Source organism: Sinocyclocheilus grahami, unplaced genomic scaffold, assembly GCF_001515645.1.
Source record: "Sinocyclocheilus grahami isolate Dianchi unplaced genomic scaffold, SAMN03320097.WGS_v1.1 scaffold3.1, whole genome shotgun sequence".
Classification (NCBI taxonomy): domain Eukaryota; kingdom Metazoa; phylum Chordata; class Actinopteri; order Cypriniformes; family Cyprinidae; genus Sinocyclocheilus; species Sinocyclocheilus grahami.
In genome coordinates, this window is record NW_015505182.1 from 6,771,557 (window position 1) to 6,785,328 (window position 13,772).

General features: G+C 36.2%; 1 protein-coding gene across 2 annotated transcripts in view; it reads right to left on the reverse strand.

Moving 5' to 3' along the window:
- Positions 1-446: 446 nt before the first annotated feature.
- Positions 447-13,772, reverse strand: part of mapkapk3 (MAPK activated protein kinase 3) — a 26,365-nt gene continuing 13,039 nt past the window's right edge. For both annotated transcript variants that reach the window (XM_016261210.1, XM_016261150.1), the window contains 9 exons: positions 8,800-8,939; positions 7,808-7,872; positions 5,722-5,801; positions 5,448-5,574; positions 5,220-5,295; positions 4,985-5,109; positions 3,817-3,902; positions 3,649-3,729; positions 447-1,110 (listed from right to left, as the gene is read on the reverse strand). In XM_016261210.1, coding sequence (XP_016116696.1) covers positions 955-1,110; positions 3,649-3,729; positions 3,817-3,902; positions 4,985-5,109; positions 5,220-5,295; positions 5,448-5,574; positions 5,722-5,801; positions 7,808-7,872; positions 8,800-8,939 — 936 coding nt within the window. In that variant the 3' untranslated portion in view covers positions 447-954. The remainder of the gene's footprint in view (positions 1,111-3,648; positions 3,730-3,816; positions 3,903-4,984; positions 5,110-5,219; positions 5,296-5,447; positions 5,575-5,721; positions 5,802-7,807; positions 7,873-8,799; positions 8,940-13,772) is intronic.

Genomic DNA, 13,772 nt, shown 5'->3' on the forward strand with positions numbered 1-13,772 from the left:
AAAAAGCACCATATTTCGCAATACAAGAAATATTGTGAAATATTTCCAGTACAAACATACAATTCCTCTGAATATGTATTTACATTTTTTTATTTGCAATAAAAAGGGCCAATAACAAAAGCCCAAACATCAACCGATTAAAGTATTAGTTCATCAAAAAAATGAACATTTCCTGACAATTTACTCACTCTCAAACCATCTGAGATGTAGATCAGTTTAAAAACATCTTAATGATGGATTTGTTTCTTACAAACATGCAGCTTTTCACTTCACAAGATGTTAATTGACGGACTGGAGTGGTGTGGATTATTGTGATGTTTTTGTCAGCTGTTTGGACTCTCATTCTCACGGCACCCATTCACTGCAGAGGATCCATCGGTGAGCAAGTGATGTAATGCTACATTTCTCCAAATCTGTTCAGATGAAGACACAAACTCATCTACATCTTGGCTGGCCTGAGGGTGAGTACATTTTCAGCAAATTGTCATTTTTTCGGTGAACTAACACTTTAAGTCTCTGGAGTGAACTGCATGATAGGACTAATGAGACACACAGAAACACATCGTAAACAAATACACATACATAACACATACGTACATAGTGTGAATAGTGCGTATCAAGTAATAGACCAGTACACAAAAAAGACATTAATGAACACTCACATACAGCTAAAGGATTTTAAAGCAGCTTTTTAAAGTCTTCTTCACTGCTGGTGGTAGAAACAAGGACTTCCTCTGTATACATGTGCATTCCGTCCAATTATTCCTCTATTTTTCTTGTTTATCAACAAAACTGTCTCCTGTTCTTGCCTTTTCCCTTGATCCATCCGTCCTCTGTTTTTCTATGGAGAGCCCATCTATTTCCCTATGCTTCCATTCTTGCTCTTGACTCCTTTTATCTGATCTTGCACTTCCCTTCGTGTCATTGATCTGTCTGTTCTTCATCTCCAGTCCTTCATTGGCTACTGCATCTGCTTCCTCCACTCTTCTCCCCTGTCGCTGCTTTCTTGCGTCTCTTGTTCAGCAAGGGGTTACTGGAGGCATCCAAGTCCTTAATCTTCACCTGCTCGTAATCTACACGCATGGTGGCCAATGCACTGGTTAACTCTTCCTAGAAACCAAGAGACAAAAAAATGTACATAGTATAAAGTACAAATAGCATAAAGTTATTTTTATATTTTTTTTTTAACTTTTATTATCAATATCAGTATTATTATTAATAATAAAATATAAAAATTATTTTTATGTATGCAATTTAAAACATAATTACTGTTAATAATAATAATAATAATAATAAAAATCATGATTGTTTATATAAATGGCATAGATATATTCAATATATTTAAATAGTATAACAAATTCTATTTACTTATAATTAATGTATGCAATTTAAAAAATAACAATATTCATTATTATTATTATTAAAATATTAACAATATTAAAATAATAATAATGACGACGATGATGTTGATTTGTTTAAATTGCATAGTGTAATTCAAATTAAAACTAAAACCATAAAAACATTTTAATTACTTGAAATAAAATATTATAAAAAAGCTTAAAGTTATTTTATTTCAGCTAGTTGCCATTTCTCTTTCGTTTAGTTTGACTAATAAACTAATAAAAAAATAAAAAAATGATAAGACATGAAAAAAAGACAAAAACATCTCAAATCTAAAAATTATTTTTAATTAAAAATATTAATAAAACGTAAAGGGGTCATATGATACGATTTCAATTCATTGGAGTAAAGTTGCAAAGACTAAAGTCTAAAATCCAAAGAGATATTCTTTATAAAAGTTAAGAGTCAGCCACGCCTACCTAAAACCACGCCTACCTTTACAACACTGTTCCGGAACAGTTCAACACAAATATTCAGATGTGTGCAGCGCATAGAAACAATAATGTACAGCATGTGGAAAATAATGTGTTTTTTTAACCTTAAACCGCATAAACATATTGCATTACACCAAATACACAAAATAATGTTCTTTTTATCAACATCATATGACCCCTTTAAACAACTTGTCAGGAATCCAGTCTATGGACTTCCGTTTGTTCACCACCAGAGGTCACTATCCACCACATGTACTCTCATACTACACAGACTGTTACATGTCACCCCGGACTACATTTCCCATGTTTCATTTCACTCATTACATTCACACCTGACACCAATAACACAGACTATATAACACCCATTCACATTGGCTGCGTTCCACTCCACCTTTAGACACGCACTTGCGAACTTCCCTAAGCACTTCCCCTCGGGGGAATCCCCGCTGCCATTTTTAAGTGTGTTCCACTTCGCGAAGTGGACGAGGGAAGTTTACAGTATATGGACAGACACTCGACCCCTCGATTTTGACCGAGGGAGCGAGTCTGCTTCATATGCACACTTCAGGCCGCTCCATAGACAACAATGCAACACGATTATGACGTCATCGCAGATCGCGTTTCATTTATCCCCACCCCAAACAAGTCTATAATATAAATTTTGAGAAAGTTTCTCATTATTATGACTTACAGAATTATATTTTTTTATTTAGTGGCGGAAATGGGCTTCCATATTTAGATGATATACTTTTTTAAAAAAACTTTTGTACTTTTATAACAGCCCAGGTATACCTATATACATGTAGAATGCTGCACCAAACAAATTCATAAGGGGAAAAATGTAAACAATAAACTAACTGAATAGCTGATTCTAAGTGATCAAGGGCTTAGGACGTTCCAGTTCAGGCAATTTCAAGGGTTCCGCCAGAAGTGGGCACTCATGCAACGTAATCAATGACGTATATCCAAGTAAACGAGACGGAGGGAAGTTTGCGAGTGAAGGGCATAAAAAACGGACTGGAACGCAGCCATGCTCTTCTGGGCCGAGTATTGTTAGTGTTTATCTCTGCTTAGCGATAGCAACTGAACGGAGCCAGTCCTGGTATTCTAGTCCTGTCAAGTCTCGCCAGTTTAGTCTAGTCATGTTTTAAGACATCTTGCCTGTCTTTGGATTATTCTCTTGCCCTGCTCTGTTTGGACTCTGTTTGACCCTCGCCGGAACTATTGCCTGTGTTTCGGATTACCTTTTAGGATTACCCTGTTTGGACATTGTTCGCCGGAGATCAACCACACCTGTTTACTGGACTATTTAATTAAAAATATTAACAAAACCTGTACTAGTATATCAATGAAACTACTATTATATAACAATGTTTTATTATTTATTATTATTTATATATATTCAATATATCTGTTAAATTACATACATATACACTAGTCAACATTTGAAGTGGATCAAAACCTTTCATCAAAGTTGTCCTAAAACCTAAAACCAAAATGCGTTCTTGTCTTAGGACAACTTTGATTAACTTTTTTGATCCACTTCAAATGTTGACTACTGTATGATGATATATACATTGCCACTACAGTTACTTGAAATTAAATGAAAATAAACTGAGTTGAGTAGTTTTTATTCTGCTGTGTGGCTCCCCCTTGAGAATTCAGGTGGTATTACAGAACATAGTGTTACCATTCTTCAGTGTTAGATATTACATGAAAAAAACAACAACGAAAAAGCCACCTAAATGGTATTTGGCCATTATTCTAAACAGGTAGTGCAATTATCTGATTGGGCAGAGCAGTCTGTGCTCACCTTGACCTCGTCCCACATCTCGCTGTCTTCTGTCAGCACTCGTGTGGTGTGGAGAGGCGTTTGGGGAACCACCATGGATTGCTAAAAGAAACATCTCAGTGTTGGATCCTTGTATATACAGAAAAACATATATCTAAAGCAACACATTCAATCAGCTGAAATACTCACATTGATCCAGGGGTGGTTCATGAATTGTTCAATGGTCATTCTTTCATTGGGGTCGGTCTTCAATAGCTGGTGAATCAACTGTTTGGCTGGAGCAGAAGAATATTATATATCCGTAAGAGGAACATGACTGTTTTAGGTCCCCATAATCGAGAACAGTGTTTTTGAGCATTACAGACATGGCTGTGGGGTACAAAAAATGTTGAGAAATACTGATCTAGATAGTGAATCATGGCACCAGTGTGAACAGAACTGAAACCCAGATTGGATTTACAAACACAGCCAGAATATCTGAATATTCAGAATATTTATTGATATTTGCAACATATTCCAAACACGGTCTGTCCCAATCTGTATGTTCCATAAAAATCAATGTTTCATAAAACGTTCTATAAAATCCAATTTGTGATTGTTCCCTCTTGCTCAATATTCAATATATATTTCTAATTGCATGAATATATGATGTTTCTAATGTTTTTTCTAATTAAGATTGTTCCCTCTTGCTGTAACAAGTACACATAGACATAATTAATTAGGCAATATGTGTTTGTGTGCGTGTATATATATATATATATATATACACGCACACAAACACATATTGCCTAATTAATTATGTCTATGTGTACTTGTTACAGCAAGAGGGAACAATCCTAAATTAGAAAAAGCATTAGAAACATCATATATTCTTGCAATTAGAAATATATATTAAATATTGAGTAATATATATATGCCGATTTTAATTTAATTTAACTGTGCATGTCTAATCATTCTGCTTAATTTTCATATTAATCTGCTAAAACTAAACTAAAGTTTTCCTATTTGCATTCTACTTGCAACAATAATAATCATTGTTATATTACTCAATATTCAATATATATTTCTAATTGCATGAATATATGATGTATCTAATGCTCAATGAATTAAATACAATAAAATAAATGAAAAAGGGCAATAGAAAGACCAAAGAGAGAGAAAAAAAACAAAGGACAATAATATATAATAAATATTGCAAACTGGAATTATGAATAACCATGCATACATAAAACAGGTCCAAATGATAACACGTAGTCATGGAGACATAGCGATCAAAACAAAACAACACTGCCCTCTGGTGGTAAACAGGCAACATGACGTTTGACTGGGTGCAGAATAGACATAAAATGCATCTCACCCTCCTCAGATACTTCAGCCCACTCCGGGTTGGGAAACCCGTACTGGCCCATGCGAATGCGCCGCTTCATGCCCGGTGAAATAGCCTGTCCTGTGTTGGAGTAGAACGGTGGGAATCCACACAACCTTCATGCAACATAAAGAGGAACAAAGCAGTTTCAACTAGTTTAAAATGATGTACACCACAGCTTTTATTTACCACTTAAGGTAAAACCAGGCAGAGTCGTTATACTCACAGGATGTACATGATCACACCCAAAGACCACATATCACATGATTTGTCATATTTCTCAGGGCCTAAAACCTCTGGTGCTGGAGACACATGTAAAAAAAAAAAAACATAAGTTTGCATTAATATACCGAGTGTTACTCTATTCACAATAAATATACAAACAGAACCCAGTCTCTGTCTCTGTTTAAACAGATGTTCCTCTCATGATAAGAGTGACATTCATCTTACTGACCTACATAATACGGCGTGTAGCAAGGCGTCTGTAATGGGTTATGCAGTGAAGTCTCTTTAGCAAAGCCAAAGTCTGTTAGTTTGAGAACTCCAATGTCTTCTTTACTATTGTAAAGCAGGTTCTCCGGCTGAGGAAGGCATAGAGATGCTCAAAATATTGTCAACAATGACACAAAAATAGAATCTTAATGCAATATCCTAGTTTCCTGAATATCTGACTTGAATATAATGTTATTCTCATTCTTATGGTAGTACTAGTAACAATCATTTGTTACCTTGATATCTCTGTGTGCAATGTTCATGTTGTGCAGATACTGGATGGCTGTGCCGATGTCTCTCATGATCTCAGAGGCCTCTGCAGGTACAGAACAGAGGGAATACAGTGTGACTGCTGTGTCTGATGTAATTTCATGATTATAAGTGTAAGACAACAGCGAACTTCCATTTTTTTTACTTTTCAGTTCCTGCCTCAAAATATAGGCAAGTGTACAATTCAGTGACCTCTTCAAAAAATGAGTGACCACCTACCCAACCAACTAATTGCAATCAGTCTAATAATTAGGGGTGTAAAAAATGTGCTTTTGTTTCTATTACTTTTGTTTGTGTTTCTGTCCAAAACCACAATACGTACCGAACCGTAAGAAACGTGCACCTATAATAATCAAAATCATAACCATAATCATATTCATAACTAACAAACTTACTAACTAACCGATGGAAATTATGAGGAAATAACCTCATCATAAATATAACCATATTTATAGTTAATTAATAAACTTACTAACTAACAGAAAGTATATGGTGAATTATGCTCCTTGTCATATTTATTGCTAACTAATAAACCATTTGATATTACATGGGAAATTAACTATTAATATTGCATGGGAAATTAAAGGGGTCATATGATGCGATTTCAAGCTTTCCTTTCTCTTTGGAGTGTTACAAGCTGTTCTTGCATAGATAAGATCCCTAAAGTTGCAAAAACTAAAGTCTCAAACCCAAAGAGATATTCTTTATAAACGTTAAGACTCGTCCACGCCCTCCTAAAACACCTTGTTCTAACATGCCCCCACATTGTGGAAAGATTTGCATAACGCTGCCCAAATGTTCACGCAAAGAAAGAAGGCGTAACTTTGATTCTCGCTGTAGTATTGTTGCCGCCGCTGCCGCCATGTCGTGGAGACACTGTGTGTTTCGTTGTGAAAGCAAAACTACTTTGTTTGGACTTCCAAAAGAGGACACGACTAGAAATCAGTGGTTAAGTTGTATTTGCAACACTGTTCCAGAACAGTTAAAACCAAATATTTGTGTGTGTCCAACGCATTTAACGGAGGACTGTTTCCTGAACCTACAATGCCGGCTGTTCTGACTCACAACCTGTAAGTATGTTTCCATTTTAAAGAATTTGCCACTGATGATTCAAACGCGAGTTTTGGGCAGTGTAGAGTAGCGCTTGTTGTTTGTCATTTCTCCGATCACAAATGCAGACAAATGGTTTTATGTTTACGTGGCACGATACGCAACGCAACGCATAAAAAAACAGTACAAGTCATTATAATCAGTAATTATGTCCCCACTGGATGCAACAAATACCTCGTTTATAATGGGTTTTTAATGTTTTTGTCTCATCGCGCGGGACACGGCATCACAGTATGGTAAGGGGCGAAATTTTTCCGTCACATGCTTGAGGTATTCGGCCAATCACAACGCACTGGATAGCTGGCCAATCAGAGCACACCTCGCTTTTCAGACCGATGAGCTTTGTAAAAATCAACGTGTTTCAGAAAGGCGGGGCATAGAGGAGAAATAATAATGTACAGTATGTGGAAAATAATGTGTTTTTTGAACCTTAAACTGCATAAACACATTGCATTACACCAAATACACAAAATAATGATCTTTTTTAGCAGCATCATATGACCCCTTTAAATAACTAACTTACCATGGGAAATATATTGGAAATTATCCTCTGTGTTATGTTGTTAACTAACAAATGAAACAACTAAAGGGAAATTGCATAGGAAATTAACTTCCTCTCCATATTCATAGTTAACTAAACAACTAACTAACCAACCACTTAAAAAATATTGGAAATGATCTTTCTCATCATATTTACTGTTAACTAACAAAGTAATCAACTAAATGTAAATAACATGGCAAATTAACTTCCTCTGAATATTCAACCATATTTAATATTCAACTATTAAACCTCATTTTCACCATGTAAAAGGGGGCCGTAGAAGAGCTTAGGTTGGCCTAAATGTGGGTATGTGTGTGTGTTTGTGGCAATATACTTATACTTTTGCATGGTAGATTTCCTGTGTGTGTGTGCGCTACAAAACACAAAGACAGATAACCCACCTCGCTCCGTGAAGGCCTGGTCTCCTCTGGCCTGAATTCTGCTGAAGAGCTCTCCCCCCTCCATACTGACACAACAAATACACACACACACACACACACACACATTTTCTTATTACACAGCTTAATGCACAAATACACAATCACAATAAGCTGAGTTCCTTTCCCAGCTTAGTATGTGAAAACAACAACAACAACAACATGGCTTTATGGTTATAGAAATGATGTGAATCATATTATTGCCAAAATACCCAAAAGCACGAGGGAAACAGGAAATTAGCTAATTAAGAGATGGAACATTTGTCTCTGTGAATCTCGAACTACGAAAGTCCCTCTCTGCTCCTCTGAGTGCTGCTCTCACAGTGAGAGGGAATGAGACGCTCTCAGACTGCTCAAGTACCCCAGATAAAGCACACCACAGCCACTTAATACAGCATTCAAAGCCACCGTTTGATTAAACAGCATGGAATCAAAATAAAAGTTTTGTGGCTTTTAGTCCATGTCTATTAATTTTGAGGTTGTCTGTGTGAAAGCTGGCAGTCTTTTCATGTTGGACTACACCAATTTCTGTCTAATAAGATGTTCTTTAGAATGAGAATGTCCCGTTCCCTGAGTCTAATGGCTGTTTAGCAAAGGGCATACGCCATTTAATATGACCCTATAAGAAAAACATCAACATACTTTTAAAACAGCACATTTGTATTATGTTTTTAACGTTTTGTGGTTGCTGTTACTCATAACAATGCAGTCCAAACAAATGAAAATAAAATAAAAAATCCTTGAGATACTACTAGTGAAAAAAAGAACTGAAACCTTCATTCAGAACAAGACTGTGACATAAGATCACATGGTATCACTGGGTGCAAAAATAGTTTTTCCTGTTGTGTCTTTATAAAAAAGAAATGTCACTAGTCAAGGATGTTCACTAAAGAGCTGTACTATTTCTGGCAGCTGGGCATGATGGGAAATTATGTTTTACCACTGACAGGACTGACCATTCCATAATTATGAGAAGACACTTTTTCCCACGATACATGTTTTCATAGAGGCTGAGGATCCGAACTATATGTGGCCCCCCGGATACTCGCCAGTGCAGTTCCACTTCTCTCTGGGCTTTGGGACACTCGTACAGAATCTAAAGAAATCAGAAAAAAGTTTTTTATTTTCTAAAAATGTATACACTACTGTTCAAAAATTTGGATCAGTAAGATTTTTATTTTTTTTTAATGAAATCAATACTTTTTCAGCAAGGGTGCATTAAACTGATCAAAAGACATTTATAATTTTACAAAATATTTTTCAAATAAATGCTGTTATTTTTAATTTTCCATTTATCAAAGAATACTTTTAATAAAACCTGGAACATTCCTTTAATAAAATGCAACTTCTTTCCAGCTGCTTGCTGCCCATTAAAAGAAGAACAGTTATGCAATAGCTTGTTTCATCTAAAAGAAAAGAAAATTTCTATTCTTATTATGCAATTTACCACACAGAGTCAGTACAGAAAGTCCTTAACTGGTCTTTCTTTCTCCTCCTAAGTGGGACATCAAACACATGGCGTGCACTGGAACAGTGTGAGTCCTTGACATTGCACATGTATCCCATCAGAGTGTATTTTTGGGGGCTGAAAGCTGCAACTGCAGTGACACCCACTGTAACTTCTTGGTGCCTTTTTAGTGTTTTGTGTCCCTTTCAGGCAACAAGATGTCTATGATCAACTGATACTGACTGTAGTAGTTTCATAAATAGTTTACTGTTGTATTTACAAAAACAAGACTAGCTTATAATCACACAGAATGTGTTAAAAAAACTGATTTGTAGAAATTTGACATCACTTGCTCACTAATGGATCATCTGCAGGGAATGTGTGCCTCCAGGATGGGTGATGGACTGGGATGACTCCAGTCCATCAATAAACATCTTGTGAAGTGAAAAGCTGTGTGTTTGTAATAAACAAATTCATCATTAAGGCATTTTAACTTTAAACTGTTGCTTTGGCCAAAATATGAATCCATTATCCACATTAGCCGCGTTTCCAATGGCGGGCACTTGGGCCAAAAGCGGGCGTGCTAGTGCGTGCCCGGGCCAGTCGCGTTTCCACTGTCACTTCCGGGGCTTGAAGTGCCTCGTCAGTGCTTCCTCAGGGCCAATGGCCAGGGATCATTTCATAAAGTTAACAGCTATAACATCAGCATTAAAGACTTCTCAAATAATTTTAGCTCAAAAACTCACTTTCAGACAGTAGTGAGTGTTTAAAATAACTTCTGTTTGAGATCTGATGTGGATTATGATAACCATACAAGGCAGAAATATTTATAAGCGATGCAAAGAACTATGCACGCTAGCCTTAACGTTACCATAGTAAACATGGTAAATACGACCACTTGAAGAAATCAAACGTCAACTTCTCATTCTCTATCACAATCGTGTATTTATTTATAACATATTTTCGCTCCGCGTATGTCATACAGTGTTGGGCTAGTTACTCAAAGAATGTAATATATTACTCATTAGCTACTCCTTTCAAAAGTAATATTGTTACTTTACTTATTACTTTGTGGCAACAGTAATTAGTTACACTACTAGTTACATTACTATTTCTTCACTCCCCACAGAAGTTGTAACTGTGTATCTTCCACATAAAATTCTTCTAGAATGTTACTAACAACATATTTCTGCCTCATCATTTGACCAAAATCCACATCGGATCGCAGTCAGAAGTTATTACAAACACTCAATAGTGATTGATAGTGACATTCAAGTAGAAGTGTTGCATTAATCTCATTAATTGTCATGTGTAGCTTGAAGCTAATTGTAATTTCTCCGTTACCCATGAACGATTATATTTCATTATGTATTTTATCAAATCACATAAGTTTGTAAGAAACTGTTTAATTTTCCAAAAGGATTTTTAATTATAGTAATATAATGTACCACATGTTGATCAGTGGGATGTGGGTGGGATGTAATGCCAGAGTAAAGTAAAGCCACAACTTACACAACAGTGTTCAGATCACCTTTTTTTCCTGACAAAATCAATATAATGCAATATTTCTATCTGCTGAATGTAAGCGTTTCCATATTCCAAGCTTGCCTGCTGCACTGGGGACATCACATGCATGTGTGAGTCGTGAAAATTATGAAAATAAATCTAGGAATTATTTGATTGTTGGATTTTAAATCAGCGGGGTTAAGGCATCAAAAATAACTAAGTAACTAAGCTGTTTTATGGATGGTAACTGTAATATTGTTACTGAAATCTTATTAGTAATTAATTAATTAATTAGTGGATTAATTACTAGTTACTGCAAAAAGTAATATTATTACAGTAACTAAGTTACTAGTAACTAGTTACTGCCCAACACTGGTCATATATAATAATGGTTTGTGTTCGGGAGCTCCCTTTGCTACTCAGGTCGTATTTGTGATGGGGAAAATATATATGATGTAGGGGGGGGGGGTTGAATCCCATTTCCTACATTTAGCTACATACATTTAGGGACTATGGTGATACAAAATCCAGGAAATAATTAAGTTGATTATAATGATAAATTCTGCCAAAATTCTAAACTATAAGAAAAAGATGTCTTACTTTCTTGATTGTTTAATAGGGGCCGATTGCCAAGACTTGAGAGAATTATTTTATAAAAAATGTTCACCATTAATGTTTTGTGTGTGAATACAATTGAAATAATTTGAGATTCAATTTCCATTGTTAAACAAACTTTTATTTCAAATAATTTACCATCTTTCTGCGTACCCCCTCTCTTCCACTTAGACTGCACCTCTTCCATTAAAGGACAATATTTGCCCCTAAATTGAATTTCCAGTGCATTTTTTTTAACCTTTATAAATACAATATTAATGTTTTAAATAAAAAAAAATTTCGATAGAGTAATATGCAATGATGATAAAAAAAGTGAAAAGTGATTCTTTTAAATACAAAAACCGCCAGTAGGTGGCGGTAAGTCACTGTCTTAAAGTCCCCATGAAATCAAAATTAAAGTTTTTTGGATATTAGTATCAATATGTTAGTCTTAAGGTTATCTATAAGGCAGTGTGCTCCAAAACAGTAACAAAATTCGCATTTATAAGATATAAGCATTCAAAGCTTGCAGTTCGTCACTTCCGCCAAAACGGCTCAATGTCAATGATTTTTTTGACGTCACATTGTACTTTATCTTCTCATCAAATCTTCTGACCAGTCAAATGCTCTCTAGAACCCAAAGCGCACAAATGATTTTGTAAAGTGTGTGGGGGGTGGGGGGGAGGTATGTCCCCCTTGTCCCCAGTGGAAATTATGCCCCTGACTTTGACTATAAATAAGCAGAAACAGACTCGACTGAATGTGTCCTCTTTCTTTTGTGAAATAACGGTTCATACAGGAAAGCATTGTTGCAACTTGCAATCATGTGATGTAAATCCGGTATAATAGAGGATGCGATCATAGGCTGTAGCCTAACCTGTGAGTATAAATCCTGTATAAGCTAGGGGTTTTCCAACAAATAGTCTACCCTATAATTTAAAACCTTGATTGTACACGTGTGTGTGTGTGGATGTGGATGTGGGGGGGGGCCCAAAAAACATTGTGCCCTGGGGCCTCTGAATTCATAATCCGGGCCTGTTCATACCGCTTTATTTCTGTGTGACTAATTTTCAATCCTGATAAATTAACTCATTATATGATCAATGTATCACTTATTATCGCAAAACATCGAGGCTTTTGGATTTAAATCTTTAATAAAGCATGCAAACAAATGGCCACTTTTATCATGTTCGTTTTGTGATCGCGCTAGTTCCAGTGACTTATTTCTTATTAGTTTTCTGATAACTTCTCTTTGTTGGTTGAAATGATGGAGTTGCGTGACATTGTTCCTGAGAGGCGTGTAAAGGGCGTGTTTTAGTGAAGCGCAACGGAGCTTCTGGGCTGACAGTGGAAACACATTGTGATTTTGGGCTCGGTGTTACAAGTCCGAGGCTATTAGCCCCGCCTGGCCCTTTTAAAGCACTGGCTCGCACTGGTCCGACAGTGGAAAAGCGGCTATTAAGTCCAATAAAGAAGTCCATTCCCTGTTGTTCTCCCACATGAAAATCCCATGTAAATTTTTTTAGAACTAGTTTGGACTATTTCACTGGAGAAAGCAATATTATTGAAAAAAGATTTGGAAAGCAGTTGGAAATGACAGTTTGAAGTTTAAAAAATGGCTTTATGATAGGTTTTCTTACACATTTCTTACAAACATGCAGCTTTTCACTTCACAAGATGTTAATTGACAGACTGGAGTGGTGTGGATTACTTGTGGATTATTGTGATGTTTTTATCAGATGTTTGGACTCTCATTCTGATGGCACCCATTCACTGCAGAGGACCCATTGGTGAGCAAGTGATGTAATACTACATTTCTCCAAATCTGTTCTGAAGAAACATGTAGAAACTCATCTACATCTTGGATGGCCTGAGGGTGAGTAGATTTTCATTTTTGGGAGAACTATTCCTTTAAAGGGGTCATATGATGCGATTTCATTTTTTCCTTTCTCTTTGGAGTGTTACAAGCTTTTGGTGCATAAAGAAGATCTATAAATTTGCAAAGACTAAAGTCTCAAATCCAAAGAGATATTCTTTATAAAAGTTAAGAGTCAGCCACGCCTACCTAAAACGGCTTGTTCGAACACGCCCCCACATACAGTATCTACCTCACTATGTGGAAAGATTTGCATAACGCCGCCCAAATGTTCACGCAAAGAAAGAAGATGTAACTTTTATTCTCGCTGTAGTATTGTTGCCGCTGCCGCCATGTCCTGAAGACGCTGTGTGCTTCGTTGTGAAAGCGAAACTACTTTGTTTGGTCTTCCAAAAGAGGACGATATCCGCTTCGTCATGCCTAGAGCTGAGGGAATACTTCAACTTAGTGCTGTGGATCGCCGGCACATTTTATGGAGGACTGTTTACTGATCCTGGGAGAGTAAC